Source organism: Oryzias latipes, chromosome 13 (assembly GCF_053564925.1).
Source record: "Oryzias latipes strain Hd-rR chromosome 13, Olatipes_Hd-rR_3.1".
Classification (NCBI taxonomy): Eukaryota; Metazoa; Chordata; class Actinopteri; order Beloniformes; family Adrianichthyidae; genus Oryzias; species Oryzias latipes.
This window is the reverse complement of record NC_136249.1, coordinates 21,393,221-21,417,249: the sequence shown is the minus strand read 5'-3', so window position 1 is coordinate 21,417,249 and position 24,029 is coordinate 21,393,221. Positions and strand designations below refer to the sequence as shown.

At 37.3% G+C, this 24,029-nt stretch overlaps 2 protein-coding genes and 1 non-coding gene across 4 annotated transcripts in view; all 3 read right to left on the bottom strand.

Moving 5' to 3' along the window:
• The window catches only part of dscaml1 (Down syndrome cell adhesion molecule like 1), a 100,609-nt gene extending 97,503 nt beyond the window's left edge, over positions 1–3,106 (bottom strand). The window contains exon 1 of the mRNA XM_020708264.3: positions 2,872–3,106. Within this exon, the coding sequence (XP_020563923.1) occupies positions 2,872–2,914 (43 nt within the window). The 5' untranslated portion in view covers positions 2,915–3,106. The remainder of the gene's footprint in view (positions 1–2,871) is intronic.
• Positions 3,107–10,870: 7,764 nt separating this feature from the next.
• LOC101161985 (uncharacterized) lies at positions 10,871–11,152 on the bottom strand. Its single transcript, XR_013647147.1, has 2 exons — positions 11,106–11,152; positions 10,871–10,949 (listed from the first exon to the last, which is right to left on the bottom strand). It is a non-coding gene; the product is annotated as an uncharacterized LOC101161985 (transcript).
• Positions 11,153–14,110: 2,958 nt separating this feature from the next.
• On the bottom strand, positions 14,111–23,828 carry fxyd6 (FXYD domain containing ion transport regulator 6). Of its 2 annotated transcripts, none has more exons than XM_004075407.5 (8): positions 23,636–23,828; positions 18,943–18,996; positions 18,625–18,648; positions 17,472–17,507; positions 17,287–17,361; positions 17,151–17,187; positions 16,991–17,040; positions 14,111–15,372 (listed from the first exon to the last, which is right to left on the bottom strand). In XM_004075407.5, the coding sequence occupies exons 2-8, from the start codon at positions 18,989–18,991 to the stop codon at positions 15,341–15,343; spliced, it is 303 nt and encodes a 100-aa protein (XP_004075455.1). In that variant the 5' UTR covers positions 18,992–18,996; positions 23,636–23,828; the 3' UTR covers positions 14,111–15,340. The 2 variants fall into 2 exon arrangements, with proteins under 2 accessions (XP_004075455.1, XP_020563924.1); XM_020708265.3 differs by having other exon boundaries at positions 14,111–15,369.
• Positions 23,829–24,029: the final 201 nt, after the last annotated feature.

The window sequence follows — 24,029 nt, the reverse complement described above, 5'->3', positions numbered from 1 at the left end:
GAACCACCAGTCTGACTCATTCTTAGTCACTGGGCTCCCCCTCCAAGCCCCTCTCTGGTCTGAAAATATGTCGTTTCCAAAATTACCGCAGCCTTCTATGCGCAGATCAGACACTGGAGGTCACTTTCAGAATCGTGCAATTTTATTGAACAGGGAGGAAAAAACAAAACAAAACTTTTCTTATCTAAATTTTTGCCAAAATATATTTAAAAGTCAGTAATGTGGGAAATTATGTTATGCTTCAACTGACAAGGTTTAAAAGATGCCAGACTTTTGGGAATAAAACTAAAGACTGCTGTTGAAAAATAATATAAAGAAAATAAAGTAAGACATTGTTAATGTTGTGTTTTGAAGCACATGAGGAGTTTGATGGCAAGTTAAAGCCCATCTCTTGCAGTGGCGATGTCGGCCGAAACTGGTTGGAACCGGAATCCCATTAATTGATTAAATAATTATAAAAAAAGAGCTCTTCCTCCATCTCAACACCACATGGTGTTTTCTTTGAAATCTGCACAAATGCCTAAAAATCCCTAAAATGGCAGTCTAAGAGACGCGCTCACTTCCCTAAATGATCTAAAATTACATTAAATGCTCGAATCATTTAGGTCTTTTTTCTGTTTTCCGGGCCTTGTTCTGGCCTGTCAGGCCTGGAAAAAAAAGATTCCCACACAGCCCTCCACTGAGTTAATCTCCATTTTATTTTCCTAAAATGACAGACAGCCTCCCAAATCATGACAAAGAGGAATGAGTGTGCCCCCCTTCACACGCACACACCTCCCCAGCAGGATTCCATCCATCCAGCCAACCCCCACCCCAACTACACACACGCACACAGACACACACACACACACACACACAGAACCCTCCCTCTCTGCATTAATGGGTGCAGGTGTGCTGAAATGCAGCCAAATTCAAGCAACGAACGGCCAGCAATGACCTCATGAATATTTAATTGATGGCATAACAAACGCAAATAAAAAAATAAACTTAAATAATAGGGGGGTATCTTTCTCTCTGATAATAAGCAGAAAACTGTGCGTCGTTCTATATGGGAGGTGCAGCCGAGCAAAGAAAATACGCAGTACTGATGCATATGCATGTATGATAATAGATCTTTCCATCTCCCTCAAAATTCACATATTAAAAAAACAAAAATCCCTAAGACACAGCAAACAACTGAAACCTTTCGATGCAGTTAATTCGTGCGAAATGAGGAGGACGCATTTGAAAGCAACGGAAAATAGAAGTTTGTTTTCCACTGCGTTATCTACATCTCTCCCATCTCAAGCACTCTTTCCGCTCCAGTGGCTGTTTGTAGCATCCCCCCCCCTTTCTCACTCACTCACACACACACACACACACATACATATTAACGCCCCCCCCCCCCCCCCCATCCGCCACAAGGACACGCACACACATGCACACACACTCACACACAAGACAGATCTCGTTCATTCACGAGAAGGGGCGATGTACAGTGCGTATAATTGAAATAGACCCTGTAATCCAATTACATACAACAAAAACAACACAGACGTCCCAGCCGCAGCTGCAGCCTGGCAGAGGGCACTGCCAAGGCCAATGATGGCGACTAACATCCAGCAGCCACACTAACCCATAAAGGAGAGCCTTAAACTACCATAGACAACTGAAAAATGTTGCTTGCCATTTAATCTTCCACTTTAAACCTCTCCACAACATGTATTTAATAGAATAAATAAAACAAAGTCCTACTCGTTTAACGAACTCACTAATCCCTTGCAAAGTGACAGAAAAGCGTATACGTGTTAAAGGCAAATGAGTCATTATCTTGCATCTGCAGTATTGAGAGCAAAGCCAATCAGTAGAATCTGGTGGCGGAGAAAATGGTGGATGAATAATTAGAGCCGGGGTGATAAGAACTCCGTCTGCACACAAGCACTCCTGTATTTATCTGAAACAATATTGGATCCAAAGCATCCCTTTTTACATTTGAAATATTATATTGTGCTTAAGCATCAGTTTACACCTCTCAAATAAAATGAACTGACCTATGTTGCAGTATTGTGCCATCCATTCCATGCACACTCAAGCGCATCGTGATATGCATTCATTTAAACAAGAACGTAAGAAAAAAGAAAAAACTGAATGTTTTTTGGTTTATCTATAACAAGACGCCTCTTCCTCTCCCTCCCCCTCGCACACACTAGCGAGCACGGACGCACAAACACACACTTTTATCTTTGTGGTGCAACAGGACAGAAAAGAAAGTCTGAAAATCCTTCAAACTTTTCCTTCTTTTTCAGGACCCTATAACGAGTAAGCAGTCCACAGATGTGGCCAGCAGCGATCTATCCGCTGCCCCTCCATCTGTGCGCACCGCCTGGAGATCCTTATCAGCCTCATCTCCTATTCAACAGCCTCCATATTCATGACACCTCCACATATTCAACATGCAAAAGGAAAATGCAGATGCGATTTTCATCGCCGCAAAATGCAATTTTATGCCCACTTCAAACCTCTTTGAGATTGTCGTTGTGGTCAGCCCTCTAACACGATGGTTGATTAAATGCGCACGATAAACCTGTGCTTTTAATTGTTCTGATCTGATCAGATTATCACTGAGGGGTTGGAGGGGTAAGATAAACCTGGGCGCTCGCGCTGGGAGAAAAAGGTGGGAAAGTATCTCATCAAAACCTTTAAAAAGTTAAAAAAGAAAAAGATCTGCGGTTTAATTTGGCAGCCCTGCGTCTCCCTTTTCACTTTGGTTTTTTTGGCGCCACAAAAATCATCACCCAGACGTGTTAATCAACATGCGCTGCTAACTTCAGTACTGCGAGGGAACGAAGACAAGCAAGCATGCAATTCTTAAAACACTCAAATAAAACCTACCTTCTTGCACAGAATACAGCAGAAGTAAAGTTACAAGCCACATGCCATTAAAAGCTGTAATATTTCATAGGAATGTTGTGCAGTCCCCAACTTGCACGGCGCAGCGGTCGGCCAAGCGAGGTCCGTGCTGGACTGGTTCTGCTCTTTCTCCCTGGGGGTGTCTCCAGCCCTGGTCCCGCACTCTCCAGCTCCCAGAAACGAGCAGCCGCGAAAGAACCGCCTTGGTTGCCTGTTCTCTCCTCTCCTCCCCTCACCGGGACAGACTGCTGTCGCCCCACCCCCGGTCTCCTAATGATGCGCCTAAGTGGAGAGATGAGCTCTACGTACTAATTAGAATAAAAAATCCAAATGATCTGTTTTACGCACACAACGCTCGCGATATTATCCAAGTTCCAAGTCCAAGGGCAAATTCTTTTTCTCATTATTTTTCTGAAGGTGCAAAAAGAAGATGCTTGCGCTGGGATATTCAGCATTCAAACAACTTAAAAATGTTTTTTAGACTCTTTACAGCAGCGCGTAAAGAGAGAATTGAACTTCCACAAGTACGTATGAGTGTGGCAGCGGAGAAAGGAAATCAGGTGAGCATTTGGAGTAAAAGGTGCGACGCATCGCTAGTGCGCATGGAAACTGCAGACTCCGTTTCATTCAAGAGGAAAGTGATGCGTTCTGCGCTACACCCGCGTCTGGCTCCAAAAAGTGCGCGCGCTCTGGTTACGTCTACCTCCAAAAGACTAGAGTATTGGTATAAAAGTAGACTATGTCACAGTGATCTTGTGAGTACAACAATCTGTGTCTGAAACATGAAACATACTGATGTCATTGAACAAGCTCCTTCTTCTTTGACTTATTTCAAAAGTTTAAAAACAAAAGTTGTAATAATAAAATTAATACAAACACAAACAAAAAGTTTGTTGATTTTGTCTAAAGACATTTAAACTTGAAAAGTTTTTCAGTCAAAAAATGTCCTAAAAAGTCAGTTTCAATATTGTTCCAATGGCCATTTACATTTTTAATGTAAATGGCATTTTTCTCATGATGGAGAACACATATGAAGAAAATTAAGCTTAAAATTAGATTTTTGCCAATGGAAAAATCTTTTAGCTGTGATATAGGTGCAATCTGTGGGTCATAAGCCCCCTGCTCCCCCTCGATTACGTTGCATCCACATCCGACTAGATCTATGAACGTCATAGTTTTCCTCGTCTGAGTTGGCTCAAAATTATACTCCAATATTACTCTGCATTTTTGATGCACCCGTAATGTTAGTTGTGAGTGTGAGGGTCTGTATGTTACAGGAGAGAGTGTAAACAGAATGATGTTGGGAAGCAGGGCCGGGCTTACTTTGTGCCAACAGTCCTGCACACAACTCAGAGGCAGATTTCTAATGAATTCCTGCTGCTTGGCAGAAACTAGGAAATTACACTTAAGAAACCATAATAAAAAGTAAAAGACCCCTGAAAATGCTTTTAAAATAGATTTAAAACCTTTCTGCTGTCTGTGACAATAATCACACATAAAGAACAGAAAGCCAGAACAAAATAAACCAGATCTGCAGAGTGAGCACCAAGACCACCATATCACTGCTGTGACAGCTTGAGACAATGGGACATAAAATCAAACTTTCTTCTGGAATCAAACTGAACTGTTAACATGCAGAGATTTAATCAAGCAGCTGGTCACATACATGTTGCGTAACAATCACAGCTTTTAAAGTTCCCTGAGTTACCCAGAAAGTCAGATTCTTGTCACAATTTAGTTTGATGAGTCACTAGACTCTCACATTGCTGTTTTAACTTGGTGTTGAACAATTTTTATAAGGATGTGTGACAACTAAACACAACTTTGTGATGACATCTTTCATGAGGTTCTTTTAAAATGATTCTTGCATGCCTAATGAGAGGGGTAACCTGATTCCCACAGAGAAAATTAGGAACCCACACAAGTGTTCTAAGACATTTTAAAACCTTTCTTATCCATGGTTAGACAGAACACTTCTTAGACAGTAAACTCAATGTTGTCAACATGTGTGTAATGCAGATCAATAGTACACATTTTACATTTAAACGGCAACCTGTGAGTACCTGATGAGTTAGGAGGGCAGTCTGGTCGGAAGGCTGACCAGACTGATATCTGTTTTTGCATCATTTTATCTGTATCCTAGTCCCTTCCTTTCTTCTCCAGTGACAAACTGGTTTTTGAGCAGGACCCAACACATTAAAGCTCTCTGGGCACAGCAGCATCACCCATCTGCCTTGTATGATAACACAGGAAGTCTGTCTTCAAAAGGCGATGTGGTGAGCCAGTTAGGGGGCTGATGTGAGCTGGCCTGACAGCACCAAGCAGGTTATGCTGTCACGAGGGCTGACAGGCTGAGCTGGGCTAGCCAGGCCACAGAATTCTGTGTGTGTATATATATATATATATATATATATATATATATATATATATATATATATATATATATATATATATATATATATATATATATATATACATATACATATACATATACATAAAACGCAGCTCCCAGACAGTTCCAGTGACAGTCAACATGGACCGGTCCAGGACAGCCCACCATGCCGCTAAAAACCTCAGCAGCACGTGACTCATCACTAGCTACTTCACTCCATTGTTACCCAGAGATGGGGAAGTGGGCAGGCAGTGACAGTGGCAGAAGTCACAGGCGAGTGTTTACTGAATGTGCAGGTCAGACAAAAAAGCAAAGGGGTGATGTAGGACGGCAGAAGTGATGGGGCAGATAAGTTCATGTGGATGTTTGTGTTAATGCTCTGACAATCAGAGCACCCCTCAGGTCACGATTACATGCTAGGATCATATTAGCGCTAATGTATCCAGTATTACAGCATCACCCCACTCCCATCAAAACCTCTGCAAGGTTAGAATTAGGAGAGGAAGAGGGCACATGGCTCTGCTGCTTGGCTCTGCACAAGGTCACATGGAATCAAAACAAGGGTGAAGAGCGATGAAACGCAAATACAGAAATGATAATTGACTGTGATTGGAGGAGCAAGTGAAATCCTGTGATTGGGCAAGTAGTGCAATTGTGATCCTCAACATAACAAATCAGTGCAGGAAAATGTATCTTTAGAAACATTAAAAACACAATTTGAGCAAAGCATCAGTCCTCTGCATGATGAAGTGTGGTTGTGTGCGGCACAACCCTCTTCTCCAGCCTCTCCATCTCGGCATGCCATTTTGTACGAACGAGCCCCTGCATTAGGCAAATATGAATAACACACAACCATGCTGCAGCACATTAACAGGAAGCTGCCAGCCAATCGGCTGTTTGCCTTGAACCAAGCATACATGATTGCAGTAGCAGAAAGTGTATTAGCGCATCTGAAAGCATGATGGCAAAGATGGGACATATATTCCTTTCTGTTCCTCGTTAGAGATGTGTTTACGATTCCACGTTTGCTCAAGTGTGGGTGTGTTTGCACACGCATGCTTGTGCGTGGCAGCTATGCACATAAGAACATCATGGGGTGTTAATTTATTCAAATGAGCTGCAGAGGATAACGAAAAGGATGGGGTGAAGGGCAAGGGAGGTGTGTTTCCTGTAACAGAGTTGGGGGGGGCACCTTCAGCTAGATGGTCATGTCTCCATTTTTCTTCCTTTTCTCCTTGTACTTGTTTTCTCAGCTGATTAAACAAATGAATGAATTTGCAAGGTTGAGAGAGAGAGGGAGACAATGAGGTTGAAAAGGGAGAAAACATGGAAGATAGGGATTGATGAGATTCTGAAGCCGACATAACGCCTTGAGACAAAAAAAAAAACACACCGCACTTGGGCGATACCAACACTTTCAAGATGGCTTCCAGTGGTGGCGTCCTGATAGGACCAAAACTGAGCACTCAGGTGGGCACACGAACCGATTTTGCTCGTTCATACGCATTTTTTAAGCATTATGGGTAGATTTAGTACAGTCTCAATAAAGAATCTGCCTTTTCATTTTAATATGTTAAATACTTCAGAATCTCACCTTGTGCAGAGATATTGATCAGATATTGATACATAGTGACACCTGGTGGCCACAACTAAAGATGTTAACTGTGATAATGTGTGAAACACTTTGGAGCATCTGCTGAATACATCTTGATCCAGTGATCAATACTCATAAAATGGCCTTTTTATATACATTTCAAAACAGTTTGAATTATTCCTTACTGTATAGGCCATACTGTTGTTATAATAGGAAACTTGATTCTCATAAGTAAGGTGACTATAAAATTTAATGATGGCTCAGTTTTATGTTTGAAACTCTAAATTCATTTTGTGTCAATTTTTAAGATGCACATTTTTAGACACGTAAATGAATAAATGATGATCTAAGGAACACAACAAGACTATTGACATTCAAAATAAATAACTTGACATGTTTATGTGTTTGGAGTTCCAGGGTTCAAATCGTATGAAAACATTTTCAACAAATCAAATAGCTGTTGTTAAATGTCAAATATTATTTCTTATAACTGGCGTGCTGTTTTAATTTTTATTTTTGTTTAACACAGTTCATCATTTGTTTTTGTTTAAATGTAGTTCAGAGCAAAAAAAAAGGCATTTGCAGTACACTAATTCAGGTGTATAGCAAAATTACATCTAATATTGGTTCATTTAATTAGTATGAATGTTTTAACAGCATGGTCCAACATTAAACTGTTTAAGGCCAGAGCCTATAAGCTACTGTTAGGTTAAAGCGAGTTACACTATGGATAGTTTGCCAGTCCACCACAGGGTACCGTGAAACTGATTCAACTGACACATAGCAGTTAGTTAGTCTGTATATATTTATCTAACTGTAATTCACCTAATCTGTCCAATAAGGTCCCTTTATATTAACATTTTAAGACTTTAATTTATTAAACCAGGGAGAACTTAAGAGAACTGCAGCATTACCCATTCAGTTTTAAAGGCGATGTCAATATCTTCTGTGTAGAGATGAATTAATTTATCAGAACATCTAGACTCAGTAACAGTTTGTTGGGTTTTCCATTTTTACTTCATATCATTTTTGAATGTTAAGGAAAACAAACTGATATACTGCAAGAAAAATAACTCTCCAGTAAACTGTGTGACTAATTCAGCAACTGTGACAACTGTCCGGTTAAAGCATGTCTAAATAAGGGTCTAACAAACATAAACACAATTTTGCTTACAGCACATAATGTTGTTGCTATTGTGTCTGGTACATCACATTACATCAGCAGTTAACTGATGAAGCGAAAAGATAAAAAGATGAGCAGAGATGGCAGGTTTTGAAGGACATTGAAGTGAATTCTTTTTTTCTACTTTTCCATGGTTGAGTTCCCTGGTTTCTTTGGCTTGTTTTTACCCTGCTTTACACAACCTCACTGGTTGAATTAATTAGTGACTGATATCACTAAAGCTTTTTTTTTTACTCTTTTTTGAGGAAAAAAGGAAGAGCTGAAACTTTGTTGTGTTTTTCTACCGTAACAAAACACTTTCAACCAGATAAAAATATCTGAAACTATGAAATAGTTGATTTTTTTGAGTTTTTAAATGCATTCACAAACTGCTTGTTTTTCTTGGTCATTTTCTCAGTAGCCAGTCCTCCAGCCACCCTGTGAGAATAGTATCTGATCAGGCCTCCGTGCCTGTTTCTGTTTCCCTCCAAACTTCCCTCTGGAGCAGTGATGTTATCAGGTGTAGTCAACACTGTGACAAATGGCTTCTCACGCTTAGCTCAACTGAAGCCCTTATGGAAAAAAGCTGACCCAAACCCTTGAGGATCCAACTGGCAAAACTGCCTGCTTCACAAGTGTGCAAACTTTTACTGAATGGATATCCTTTTTTTTCCTGGAAAATCTGAAAGTTGGATGGAGGAGAGAAGGGAGGAGAACAGAGGACTCATCACTACAGACAGCCCCCATCTCTCCCTGTAACGACTTCTTTACTCAGGAATAATTAATCAAGCCAGGGTTTTCTGGTGCCATGATTAATGTGTTTTGTCGTTCACTCAGTGTGACCGTAAAAATACAGGACTCTGCGATGCAACATGCCCATCCTGGGGTGGCCAACAGTAATATTACAGTAAGTGTGGTTGTGTGGCATCTTTGTGGCACAGTCAGCTATAAACCATAGCTCATAGAGTGCCAAGACCCCAACCAAGGAATGAATCAGAGGTGCAGACAGGACATTTTTCCATTTTCTAAAGTACAGATTTAGCAGCAAAATGGTATTCATTCTTTTCAGGAACCTAATCATTATTTGGGGCTATGATGTAAAGGTTCAGTTTGAATACTGTGTGACTTTTTCAACACTTCTTAAGCTCAAACGGAATTTTCAACTCATTCTTGCAAACCTTAAAACCTACTGTGGGGTGCCTTTTTGTCGGTTTAGTCAGCGCCTTCTGACTGTTCCTGCCTTAGTCCTGTGTGCTGGTCATGATTGTCCTGTGGCTCCATCTCATGGTAGCTTTGTGTCTGCAGGGCAAGACACTGACTGCACATGAACAAGACAATGGAGATTGTTTTCTCTTTTGGTTGTTGTTGGTTTTTCCCCTTGTTTTCTTGTTTGTTGTATTCAATCTGTAAAGCCTTTTGGAGGTGAATACAACTTACATAATTGGTTCCAAGTATAAGCACATACAGATGACGTTTGTATATTTATTAGAATTTTTAGCTGTTAAATCATGTTGATTACATTTAATTGATTTATCTTTTTTTATTTTTATGCAAACATTTGCTCTTAATCTAATTTATTTAGCTGAAGCTTGTTTTTCTCTCTACTTGTGTTTTTAGTTTTCTACAGACATGCTGTGTGTGTTCTTTAAAGTCACATATAAAAATATGAGCTAATAGAAAAGTAGGCTAATTGAACCCAAATTAAAAAAAAAAACGTTTAAAAAAAATATTTGTTTTTACATTAAAGCAAAAAATTCCATATTTTCATCAATCAAAATTTGGGATGACATGTAAACCAATTTAGTAATGAACTGGGATTTTGTAAATAATCTATTGAAATGAACTGAAATACAACATGAAGTCTTAAACATATAGGAAAAATCACACTATTACAATAAAGTACATTTTATCAATGTTTTTTTTTTCCTTTTGGAGCCAACAATTGTTCATTAGTACCCAGTGAAGCCTTTGGGATTTATCACAACAGAATTCATGATTCTATTTACATATAGTTTCATACAAAGTATGGAACTGTTTTTCATACCAGTTTTGTTTTTAAATTGTCAAATTAAAACTATACATAGCCTTGTGATTGTTCCAAAGACAAAGTATAGATATTCATCATAAATAGCTATGAAAAGCAGTCAAGATTGTGACTTTACTTAAACAATCTATGCTATAGTTCTATAGTTTTTCATCCATTTATTTTTAACTTAAGTAACATTTTTAGTTTGAAATTTCTCTAGATCTGTACAGGCAGTCAACACACATGTTGTGTCATTGGATAAACTTTATTTATACAACGGCCTTAGTTTATCAGACACGACATTTGAAATCAAAGCAGTTCAATTTTGGATTGTCATTTAGCTCAGCGTAGTTTAGTAGTCATCCTCATCAAGGACTGGTTTGGGCTGCAGAATCAAACATCATTTTTCATTAGTACTGACAAAAATGTGTTAACCTTTTTTCTTTAAATGTAAAGAAAAAACATGCAACCTAAATAGAAAATTATAAATTCTAGGTGAAATTATTGATCGTATTTGATAACTTAAAATCTGTGCATTTTAAAAAAAATAGTAGTCTTACCTTGGGCTTGCCACATCTTCTGATCTTGTTGCCTTACAAAATGAAAAAGGACAAAAGCTATTTAGTTATTTTCAAACTCAAAAAATGCTTTGTTTCAACCCAGTGACCACAAAGCATGTATTGTTGTCTTTGCAAGTGATGCACTTTCATGGTCATGATAACACCATAACCTGTTGCATTGTTGCTTTGTTGTTCACTATGTAGTCTAACAATTCATTCAAGGCAAACAAAGCATGTTTCTGTGGACTTACCAGTCAACAATATGATGGACAAGAACATCACAATGCCAGCAAAGATCAGACCCCCAACACGTAGCGTTTCATAATCTGCAATGACAGAACAGGGTAGCTGAAGTCACTCTGTAAAAGTTTGTTCTCTCTGCTGAGTCATTTGCCTCTTCTTAAAGTATTTTAACTGTCTACATTTAAAATGCAATTCTCCAGACAAAGACTGAGAACCTTTTAAAATAAATGGCCACTTACCATAGAAAAAGTCTGCGTCCAATTCTGGATCTATACCTGAAACTGTACAAAGAACAGCACGTCAATTCACAGATTGTAGGCGCTGTATCCCCAAGATGATCATTTGGTTATTTATAATGAACAATATTTTGACTTTTTTTTCTTAATACACAATCCTATTTTTTTGTGAATTAAATCTTTGTTTATGTACATATGAGAGAAAGTGCATTTTGTTAGTTGTTTCTTGTTAAAGTTAAAGTCCCATTGGTTGTCACATGTCTAGGTGTGTGAATTTTTTTCTCTGCGTTTGACCCGTCCGCCCGGGGAGCAATCTGCTACAGACACAGTCAACCCCTTAATGCTGAGTGTCAGGCATGGAGGTATTGGGTCCTGTTTTTAGAGTATTTGGTATGAATCGTCTTTGGATTTGAACTCACGACCCTCCAGTCAATGGCCAATGAGCTAGTGGCCTTGTTTTGGCATGTCTCCTCTTGTAATTCAATTCAATTTAATACAACTGTATTTATATAGCCCGATATCACAACATGGTTGTCTAAACAGGCTTCACAGTGGTAATTACAAAACATAACATCAGTTAGGAAAGACAAAAGCTGACTGCTAAACTAAACTTAACAGACTAAGATAAACTGAGCATTCTTGTCCTTAGATCCTCCTTGCTGCTAAGGAAAAACCCCTAAAAACAATAAACAGAGTCCAGGTAAAAAAAAAAAAAGAAACCTTGGGATGTTCACATGAAGTGTATTCTGATGAAAGTATGCCATGTTATCTAAAATATTTAGAGGACTATTTTAATAATAATGTAAATTGGATCAAACTGGAAAACACCTATCAGGTCAGATCAGAATAAACCCTTGCTCGTCCACTGTTCCAACTCAGAAAAGTGGAAAATAGCGTCATCTGGTGGAAGGTTGTGAAAACTGCAAACACCAGTTCAGATAAGTTCCAGAACTAATCTGAACAAAAGAGGCTTTTGAAAATGTAAAATGATATCAAACGGGGAGGAAAAAAAATCAAGTATTTTAAAATATTGTTCTGACTGTGGTGCAGTCTGAGGTGGTCAACCTCAGATTGGAAGATTGCGGGTTCGATTCCTGCCTTGTCTGCACATGTGTCGAAGTGTCCTTGGGCAAGACACTGAACCCCACCTTGCCTCTGGTGGAAGGTTGGTGCCAGTGTTCAGTGTCGGAGCTGCCATCAGTTTGTGAATGTGTGTATGAATGGACTGTGACTAAAGAGCCCTTTTGGCCTTTTAAAGAAGCGCTATACAAGTATACGCCTTTCTCATTTACAGTTTTTGGGTAGGTTCACAAAATAAAATGATTAAAAAATAAAATTAAATAAACAAAAATAAAAATTATCAGACAAAAGTAACTGATTCTTGTTAATGGTTTATACATATATTGACATTAATCTTTATGTCCACACAGTTATCAGCATTGAAAGCTCTTTGCCTACAGCGTAGAAGGCATTGACCTCCATTATCCTTCATTTGTCACTTTCATACTTAGCAACATTAGCAGCAGTAAAACCAGTGAACACACACATTTCAGGAGTATTAGCAGCTGCAAAGGACTTAGGTGTAAAAATCTCTGTAAGTTGCTCTGACTGATCATGAAAAAAAGGTAAAACACTTAAATGTTAATGTGTTTTGTATTGTATAAGCAGGTGAACTTACCTTTATTCAAAGACGACATGCTGCCTCGTCTGTCTGTGTGTTCAGAGAAGATAGCTGAAAGGTTGAAAAAGGTTTTTAAAATCCTTTATTACAGTGGCTGCAGAGATGATACACCAGAATGTAATGGTTTAAAGAACTGAGTACACATTGCTTTAAAAATGTTGTTTGTGCTACACTACGTTGAGTAGCTACTGAAAATAAAATATTATGGTAAAATGGTAGTGCATCCATATCATGAAGCAACAGTTTGGAGGTTCAACAATAACTGTGGGACTGCCCTGATTTTCAATCATTTGAAAAGCTTAATGACATTTTTAATTCTATTATTTGTTTTATATCAGTAGACTATAAGCAAACATCCACATACTGTAAATTTCTTGAACTGTAATTATCAGTTTGCCTAGCTTAACATATTAAAATATCCCATTTCTGTCTTAGCTTTGTTTAAACACTCATTTTGTGGCTTTTGTTCTTGCATTAATCATGTTTCCTAGCTTCTTTCAAAGCACTACCAAACATAAGGGCATAGAGGACAGTTACTCATTAATGTGTGAGAACTCCAATATTCATTAACCTCACACCTTGAGCTGTCAGATAGAGGTCATGGACTGAACAAGCGAGACTGACACGTTTGACATGTAATTTTTTTTCTCTAATAACTTAGACAAACAGGTACAGCACCAGGTTCCGAAGAAATAATGCGACTCGATTATTTTCAAACACACACACACACACAGACAGTGTATATGAAGATAGAGGAGGGAAAATAGAAATTGCTGTGAAATTTCACACTAAATGAAAGAAATTGAGTTCACACAAATAAAACACAACTTCCTGCATATTTAAGCAATGTCTGAATATTTGCTTAGAATAGATGGCAAGAACTCACCTGAGCTGCTCCCTGTCTGGAAATGTGTGCAGGGGTTTTGTCTGTAACCTAAACCAGCTTTCACAGGGATCAACCCCTTAACACTTTTTCTCTCCCTCCCTCTCCCTCAAACACACAAATGGCTACTTCTCCACACCTTCATGCATATTTTGGCCACTTAGTTACATATTTACAGCCTCATAAAGTTACTGCCAATAAAGTGTTCATTTGCCAACCTTTGGAGCCCAGTAGAAACCTTAGTGAGCCCTCCTTTTCCGACAGGTACGCACATGGACTCAAATCACAGCTTTACCCTGGTAGGATGCTTCCACTCATCCTCGTCTGCAGGATGGTTGCCAAAAAACAATTCCTTTAGCCTTTAAAAATCACAGGCGAAAAACACTCAAAAACACTTGCACTCTGATTTCTTTTTTCTGTCTAAATGAACACAACAAACACACCTTTTGTTTGAACAAGCGCTCATTTATTGATTGACTGATGCCAAAAGTACAACAGCTTGCTACACAACAAGGTCACATGCATAGAATAAACACACATGATTTATTTCCACAGAAATTATCTTTGAAACATAATAAAATAAACTTTAACCTCATAAAAGCCTGACCTTATAGATTCAAAACAAGCATTGTTTCTTTGTTATTACTCCAAGATTTGGCTTACAATAGGCTACTATTAATGTAGTCTAGCAAATACATGACTTGTATAGATAACATTAGTTCAGCATTCAGACCCTGTCTGTCGTTCTTTCAAACAAAGTATTAAAAACACAGCGACAAAAAAAAGAAACACAGATATTTGCAACAAGTGGTAAAGAAAACAACCAAAATACCCTGGTTTCACAGATTTGTGGCACGAATGAGAGAAGGGAAGCTAATCATAGTCTACCGGAGACTCCTTATCCTGAAGGAGGACAGCAGTGGATTAGATATGTAAAGAAGGCAGTGAGACAACTGATGTAGGAAATCTCCTCACTTCGGTGTGGTGGAGAGGTCCGTGCAGATCCCTGCAAATCACTCATGTGTTCACTCAAAGAGCAGTGAAAGTTGAGATTGTCTTATGTAAGGCTCATCACATCTACATTTAATGACACACACACACTTGTGATGGAAGCACATTAACACAAACAGAGGACGTGCACACACCAATGTGCACGCAAACACAGAACCATTAAACATAAACAAAGATTACCTCATATCTAAAATGTAAACCATCTATACTTATATTTGTTCATTTCTTATATGAATGAACTTCCAAAAGTGTGAGAAACATCATCCAGGACAACTGACAAAACAAACGATAGGTTTACAAATTCCCTCAACTTTAAGTGAAGAGAAAAAAGTACAAAATGAGCAGCAAAGCACACAACAAGAAAATGTCCTAAAGATTTTAAAGACAAACCTGTGTCACACGAGTCACTGACTAAGACAGCATACTGGAATGGGTGACCGTCACAGAAGGCACAGAAATAGACAAGAGCACTGAGGAACTGGCAGTCGCAAAAAACAACATGGCGTCAAATGTATGTACATATTACACCTCTAATTGAATACTTCCCCTTCTTGCCCTGTCATGAAATCATTTGTAATGGTCTTCAGTTCCTTCATTGTTTTTGTGGTTCAACATCAGTGAAAACAGCATTTCAGAAGCTAGTTGCAGTCCTGCTGCGGGGCCTCAGTTCTCCACTGGAGTCTCTTTGGCAGCTGCTGTAAACAAAAAAAGAAGTTTCAATTTAGGCATGAGTGAAAACATTGCTAAAAGATAACTGCTGCCCTCCTCCGGGTACAAGGAACCGAAGACCGTTACATTTGAAGTATAACCCTGTCTCAAGGGATTTTTCTTGAAACAGTGATGCACATGAGGTGAATGTCATATATCAGACAAAGTTAACAGAGAAATGCTTTCAATTGTTATAAGATATGACGTGTTTTTTTCTAAATTCTCCAGGAATGTTTTTTTCAAAATACAGATCACAAATGACTGCTGGTATGTATGATAAGTACGCAGAAAGAGCTCTTATCTGAAAACTTTGTTTTTATTCTCAAAGGTTTGCCAATCATGTTCCAATGTTTCCCTGTCATTTGGATTTAAAAAAAACATCTTTCTAGAGGTGTCGTCTTTTCCAGTTTAGTTTATGAACACTCCCTTGACCATACTAGTCCTGTCTTGAAACAGGTGGTGAAACATCAAAAAGCACATTTGAACATGCAGACACCAATATTCAACTCTCTTTACATAAATTAGACTAGCATATGTTTAATATTAGTGCAATAAGTAATGTTTTAACAAACATAAATTATCATGATTACTACCAATTAGTAAATTTATTTTTTAAAGATAACAGGCATAAGAAGTTCTGCTATGTAGGTGTCAAAAAGATAATCATGGTTTCATCACTGCTTGTTTTAGGTCTCTGCTTTTCTTTTCGTAAAGGTTTTGGCAGCTGGGTCTGGACACAAACCACTGCTGTTAGCCAGTAATTCAATGTTTTTAGTTGTTTCTTTTACAGTAGCAGTAGTTTACAAGTCAGAACCAACAGGCCAGAAGACTGGTTTAAAACCCATAGTGCCTGTAAACAAGCTACAAACCTGACAAAATAGAAATACGTATTCTTATCACTATCCAAATGTCAGCAAAGATTTAAACTCCTTCATGAAGTTTCAAAAACATACTAAAATGAATGGAAAGCTTACCACTTTTATTCTTATGTCTCTTCAAGATCAGTTAATCTTTAACTAATCTATGCTGAATAACAAGCAAGTTGACCAATGATGCCTAACATTCTTGCATACCACACAATTACATCCTTATTATTATCTACACCTGGACTGCTTACATTATTTTTTAAGGAAAAAACCCTTATTCTAAGAAAATAAATTTTGTCAATTTACACTTCATAGAATGTCCCATTGCACATACAGCCTGACTAAATAAGGTAAAATCCCTCCAACCTGGTTCATCTCAGTGTTCAGGTGAGAGCCTCTCAGTGGAAAAATACTGCAATGATTAATGAGGCTCGGCAGGCATCAGCTGACTACTTGGTCATACTAACTGAGAAGATTTTTCCACTTGAAAATGTTTCGAAATCACACAGGGATTCTCCCAGGTAAAAAGGCCATCTTTTTTACTGTTGAAAATATGAAAATTGGTCATGATAGTGTGACACAATTGCTAACAAGGGTTAGCCCACTGAGCTATTTTGGGGTCATGCAAGAAAAGACCATTAACACAACACACATTTGTACACAGACATACTGTAGATTTATGTCAAGATGTGAATGTGAGGTGAAAAGGACTATCAGAGAGCTGCAACACTCATCTTACCCTTGGAGACGATCAGGTTCTCCTCCTGTGCCTCCTCATCCCCAGGGGCCCTACAGAGAGAATTGACAGGTTGTCATGGAAACTAAATCATGCTAAAACATTTTTAAAACCTCAAAAGAAATACTATTCTCTTCTTTTACATGGGAGAACATCAACTTACCTGGGCTTCTGGTTGGCACCACATTGGCATCGTCGACCTACAAATATGAAAAATTATTAGTTTATGTAGAGCTTTTGAGAAATCCGAGTAGCAATTATTTTATACAGGAATAATGAAATCAGAAATAGAAACCTACTAAGAATAAGAAGAATACCCAGGGTAAACAGCACCACAGCAAAGGCCAGTCCTCCAATTCTCAAACTTTCATAGTCTATGAACAAGAAATGCAAAAAAAGAAAAAAGCAGAGGGAAGAAACACACTTCTAGTTGAAGTCGCATGGTTGATGGTCGCTTTCATTTTTTGGTTCATTTTTTACTTACCGTAAATAAAAGGGTTATCAACAATCTTTTTGTTGTCTGTAGGGAAAAATAATTTACAGAAACCAGTAGAATTAGAAAGTTGATTTTTGATCAATATTTTCATAATTTCTTTGTGATTTTGATTAGGTAAAATGCATTTAAAGTATTTGCTAACATTGTTGCACTTCTTTGTTTTATCTCTATATGAATTACAAACGTACTACTAAGTACGTTTTTTTAAGATCATAACATACCTATACCAATTGATAAAAATGTAACAGAAAAGAATCTATGGTGTTACGGGTTCAATGTTTAGTTTTATTGTTTTAGTTCAATTTTATTTTGAATTGTTTAGGCTGATTTATTTATCAAAGTTGCCGCTGACAAGACGCCCTCTTGCATTTGTGTTCTCCACAACTATTAATCCCTCACAGAAATAGTTAACGGACCTTCTGTTTTACATATGACTATAATGTTTTAGGAAGAATAGAATAGAATAGAATAGAATAGAATAGAATAGAATAGAATAGAATAGAATAGAATAGAATAGAATAGAATAGAATAATATAGAATAGAATAGAATAGAATAGAATAGAATAGAATAGAATAGAATAGAATAATATAGAATAGAATAGAATAGAATAGTGACTTGAGGACTGGCACATGGGAAATGTGGGTTCAATATCCAGAGCTTCATCCAGTGTGGGTCCTAGGGCAAGACCATTCGCACTCCCAAACTATTTAGCCAAAAGTGGGTCCAAGTCTGGGTCTCTCTGTGCCAGTCCACAGTCCAGATCAAATACAGGGTTCTGTAAGGAAGTGCTTCATTGAAATTACTTTCTATCTGCAACAGCAGACAGTAATTACAGTACAATAAAAGTGAACTTTTGTGAATTTCCTGCAGAATCAAATAATTACTTTATAAGTATATATTTTTGGTACTCTATTTGCAACATCTAGTATGCAGGCGCATCCTGGACTTAGTATGCAGGCGCATCCTGGACTAGACAGAAATGTTTGAACAATTGTTAACATCTTTTTTTAGATTGATTAGGATGCTGCCATTCCATTAAAATAAATCTTGCTCTTGTTCTGCTTTTTCAATTTTGGACAAAACATGCAACTTTTTACTGTTGTTTAGAAATCTGTTAGAGACTAAATACAGAAAACTCACCATTTTCACTTGAGTCAGCAACAGCTGGGACACAAAAACAGATTGTAAAGAAATGTGATGGTTGTAGAAAAATTATGTTTTTATACTATCTTTATTAACAGGGATCACACAAATATACACTTTTTCCATCACACAACTTTATTGTCATGCATATTTAGTTTTACTAAACAGTGTAATAATTAGTATTTTTGAGCTCAAATCTGTAATTTTTTTGCAATGAGGCACAAATTTCCTATAAAGGAACAACTGCCCTCTAGTGGACAACGGGTGAAAAGGGAGGCAGCACTATGCATGTGTTTTATGATTATGGGCACTTACCTGACACGCACACCAGGAGTGAAGAGAAGAAGAGCAAAGCCATTTCCATGACAACTGTTGGCACAAAATAATCAGAAAGATAAGACTTTAGAAAAGAAAAAGAAATTTTTGGCCTAATAATAAACAACAAAACAGACCTATGGCCCAACTTCAGAAAAGTCCCTGGAATTTTTCTACTTTAGGTGTTATTTCAGGGTTTTTTCTGTACATAAAAAAGTACAAAATGATATCCAAAAAGGGGATTTTGCTCTGAAAGTGATTTTAAGAATCTTTTTAACATTAAGAGTTTTGGATTTCCATCATTTTCCCATTTTCTAACCATCATTTTTATTCAATGAGGAGCTTTTATAGTTTGGTAAGACCAGTTATAATATGCATTGAGTGTCCATTTCTTTGCCAGTAGTCAGACAGTTGCTGTTTTTCACATCAGATGTGATGCTTGCCCATGCACAATTCATCATTTAATATTGATTTCAGACATATTAACAAGCATTTACTTTATCATTTTTTATATTTTCTATTCTGCTCTATTTTATTCCATAATTATTTTTGTTTCAGTTTAGAATTCCTTTATTTCGGCCAGCACATGTTTCCAGAGTGTAATGTATGTGTAATGCATATTTGTCTTATTTAGTTTTTCGTGTTCTTCACTAGCTTGCTTTCCATGTTTCTCTAATTCCATCAGTACGGCTCAGGATTTAACTGTAGCTTTTTATGTTGAAAACATTTTCCTTTTTTTTTGAGGTTTCAAATATGATTTTTTTTCCCCCATTTTTTTAATTAGATACTCTTTTTACAAGTTTACAGTTTGATGTGTTTTATTTTAGGCTTACTGAATCTGCTCAGACTGTTTGTTTTCTATCTTTACAGATCTAGTCAGAAGCTTTGTCAATTTGCTCTCAACAATTGTTAAGCAGATCAGCTGTGTTTATTCTATAGAAAATATTTGTCTAAATAACTTAAGATTTACCAGTTCTTACCAGCAACTGCTGGAAGGGCATATGAGTCGTGAAAATCTAGAAGTGTATCTTCCAATGACAACAGCAACTCATCATTTGAATGTCCTATAGTTGGTATGTGTTTACTTCTTGCACCCGAAGAAAGCTTTTTTTTTATTTTGTCTTTGTGTATTTATATTTTACAGATAGCTAAACGAAAGACATTCACCTAAATATATTTGAATTTAACTTTTTTTATGAAACTTGATTGTTGTAAAACATGGCTGAGCAACATTTTTTATTCATGAGCCACAAAGGGTTGTAAAATTTGACAAGAGGCAGGAGCAGAAACAGAGTTTTTTTTGGAAATCCGCCTCGCAAAAAGAAAGAAATAACAGAACAGAAAACATACTTTGATTTTGACAGAAAATGAATATATACCGTATTTTCCGGACTATAAGTCGCACCAGCCCAAAAATGCATTATATAGTAGAAAAAAACACAGATAAGTCGCACTGGACTATAAGTCGCATTTTGACGGGAAATTTATTTGACAAAATCTGAGACCAAGAACTAATAACTTGCACAACCTCATATGACACAATCATAGCAGACTGTTTATCTCATAATTTCACAGTAATTCTTTCTCAGACTTATTTATTTATTCCTTTCATGAAGCATCATTGGCCAACTAATACTCTGTTTTCATCCTGTATTTGTAGAAACAGTTGTCATTTTTATTGCATTTCTGAATCTATAAAATCATTGGAAAATAGAATATTGTGTTTTTAGCCTTCAAGATCTTACTGTAAAAAAAGTTTGCTGATTCTCTGAGTCATTTAACATACTCTTAACACTTAACATACCTCATACATCCTATTGACCCAGGAACATCATCTCTGTTCCTCACAAATGAACATAACAGGAGGGTTAACAATGTATTTATTTCAATTTATTTCTAATATAAGTCGCTGCGGAGTATAAGTCGCAACCCTTGCCAAACTATGAAAAAAAGGGCGACTTATAGTCCGGAAAATACGGTACTTTAAAACAGAACATTTTAGAGTTTTTCTTGCCAATTGCATCAATGACTTGATGTCCCTCAGGGAAATTCTGCGGTGTTGAAATGATCAGAAAATGACTGTCTGGCTCGGAAAACACACACGAATGTCAGAAAAACAACAAATCTTTAACCACAACATGAATGCAGGATAACGTTCAGCACCTAAACAAAGGATAATTTATTTGTAATGCATCATCTATAGGTAGACACCAGAATTATAGGGAAAATAAAAATGTTTAAGGATTACCAATATAATTTATTTCAATTTGGTGGTCCAGATTAAATATCTTAATGGGCCTCATATGGCCCCCGGGCCTTAGTTTGCCCACCTCTGGTGTAGAATGTATTTTCTGCAACCCAGTTAAAGCACGGGCTACCTAATTTCTGGCCTCTTGAGTAAACGTGTCCTCTTTTATGATTTTTTTTTTGGAAAACAGATTTCCTCATTAAACTATAAAGCCCAAATAATGGCAAATTTGACTCGCTTAGTATTAATTTTTTAACATGAATCAGTAAAAATACATTTTTAGTTTTCTTTTTCTTTTTTTTTTTTGCTCATAAATTTCATATGCTGTTTTTAGGTCAACCTGTCATGGATGTGCAATAAAGACACAGAAAAGATAATGGAAATACTCTTAATGAAAAATCTGCTCACTAATTATACTAGAAGTCCATTTATCATGAGCTTTTAAATATTTATACACAAGAATCAACTGAAAGGAAAGGTGTTAAGAGCGAAGGATGGAGGCTTAAGAGGAGCACAAAGAAAGCTCTGGTGGTCTTTTGTGTCTCCACTCGAGACACCTTTTAATGGCATAAAGTACTCAGAGTCTGTTGTGACTTGGACTAATGCCATACATTTCGGGTTGAAAAAGAAAGCAGGGTTTAAAAGCCAGAGAGTTCACACTGTAAAGCCAGTCTATAATTGTTGGGGACAGAGTATACAGCTGCATTCTTTGTTATTATTCGTTTTGCTCTTTATTTACACTTTGTTGTCATATACCCAGTAATAGGGTAAACATTTTCTTTTAGCCCAACATTGATATATTATTTAAGAAATTGAGAAAATGAGAAGTTGTTTGCCAAACATGGAGCTTTACTTCCAGAGGTTTCTCATATTTAGCTTAACGTGTTTTTGGACCAAAGTAAGATGAAATCTCAAAGACTAAAATTCCATGGGGAAAATGACCAAAATAGCAAGGAAAGAGCAGGCTTTGAGACGGTGAGGGTTGGAGACAGGCAGACAGGGAAATATACTGTCTGGTGTGGAAGTACAGGTGAAGGTCATTCAAAGGAGATACTAAGCTGGAGAAGACTACTAAAAGCATGTTGGCTGCATAAAGATAAAGTCCTTGTAGAAAATCCATGATGCAAAATTAAAAAAAATGAAAAGAATGAAGAAAAGAAAAAGAAAAATATATATATAAGTCTAGTAAAAAGTGTTATGTATGACAAATATGAAGTGGAATATGATAAATTAAGTTTGATGCAGCTGCAGGGACACGAAAACAGCAACAATGTAGCTGTAGTGTGGCACAACATTGAAACTTAGGGGAATGTAGAAAAAGCAAAGGTTATAAAGGTTATAAAAAAATAGTTGCATCATGTGCTCAAATTACACGTTTGATGGGAAATATGACCTTGAAAAAACTTCAGCAGCTTTTTGATGCTTCTTTCAGACCTATAGTCCATGTGCAGACACAAATGAATCATGATAAGTGACTTTTAATATAATTTCTCTGAAAGAGGTTTTGTGTTAGTCTGTGAAGGCTGGTGAAGAGGAACCCGTTATTTTCAGGTAGGCTGCAATTATGACAGTGGTGAATTGTGATTTCACATCAATAAAATGTAGGCCTGCTAAATGGGGCTTCATAACCTATATTAAATAGCCTGGCCCACATATCTGCCATCAGAGTGATGCTACGTCCCCATGACAACAATGTGCGTTGGTCCATAGTGTCCTCTTATCTCCTTGGTAACTGTCTCTTACTAAAAAGTCTGGTGCTGAATGAAAATAATCTTAAAGGCTCATGTGAAAATATATCAGATCATGAGTCCTCACAAAAAAAGTATCTCTAAAGCTGCAATAGTTATTTTTAAATATATTTATTTTTATAAGCTCATCACGTTTTAAATGAGAAAATATATGTTTTTGGATCTAATCAACGCTTTCTTTGCATATGACTTCGACACCAGATTTCCTCCCCGCTGGATGTATTTGGCAGACGGTTTCATTGCGCACATGCAGGCGCCATGCATCAACATCCGATTTGTGACGTGCGCACGTTATCTCCTCGCGCGCCACTCAACCTGTGGATTATTTTTTTCCTCTTTTCTTTATCAGGAAGGCGCCTCCATTGTCCTCGTGCAGTATTTCAACCCCAGCAGCGGTTACCATCTGGTTTTTGCTCGTTATCCTTCTTAATTACAGTATGAATCCTTCTCTGATCCGTATTTGCATCGCAACCAGTGCCAGCCGACACACCCCTATGTAAACAACAAAAGCCATCACTGACAGCCAATCTGTGGATTATTCAAAACGTTTGCTCTGAATTTTCACAAAATAGCGCTTGTTCATAAAAAAAGATGTACTATATATCAATATAAACAAGCGTGACAGTAACGCTGTATTCAGACACCATAATTTGAAAAAGCGAACCAAATAACTAGGTTTGAATAGGATCATACTCACCGATTATTCCTCCAAGTGACCGTTTTTAAACAAACACTTCAGTCACACCTATTCAGACAGCTTTTCTCACACAAATGCCCTCTTAAGGATTCTCATCTGTCAGTATGTGCACAGTGCTCATTTAGTGTGTTTCATGTAGTGGAGGGTTGAATCCTCCCTGCGCCCCCTCCTCCTCCCTTTCTCTCCCTCCTTGCACACACGCCCAGTCCCTTTGTGTCCAAGTCAACAAGGAGATTTTTATTCACTGTTATGGAAGGTGTGTCATGAAAATATTCTTCTATTGTCTCCTTTTTCTTTAAGATGACCAATAGAAACAAACATCAACCTTTCACAGTAAAGGAGTAAAACAAATGGCAATTTGTTTTGCCCTTAAGTTGAAAAAAATGTCCACAAA

Coding starts and splice junctions, on each gene's coding strand:
- fxyd6 (XM_004075407.5), bottom strand. CDS start 18,991: ATGGAAATGGCTTTGCTCTTCTTCTCTTCACTCCTGGTGTGCGTGTCA. Junction 17,362..17,471: donor TGATAACCCTTTTATTTACG/GTAAGTAAAAAA, acceptor TCTTGTTCATAG/ACTATGAAAGTTTGAGAATT. Junction 17,188..17,286: donor GGGTATTCTTCTTATTCTTA/GTAGGTTTCTAT, acceptor TCATATTTGTAG/GTCGACGATGCCAATGTGGT.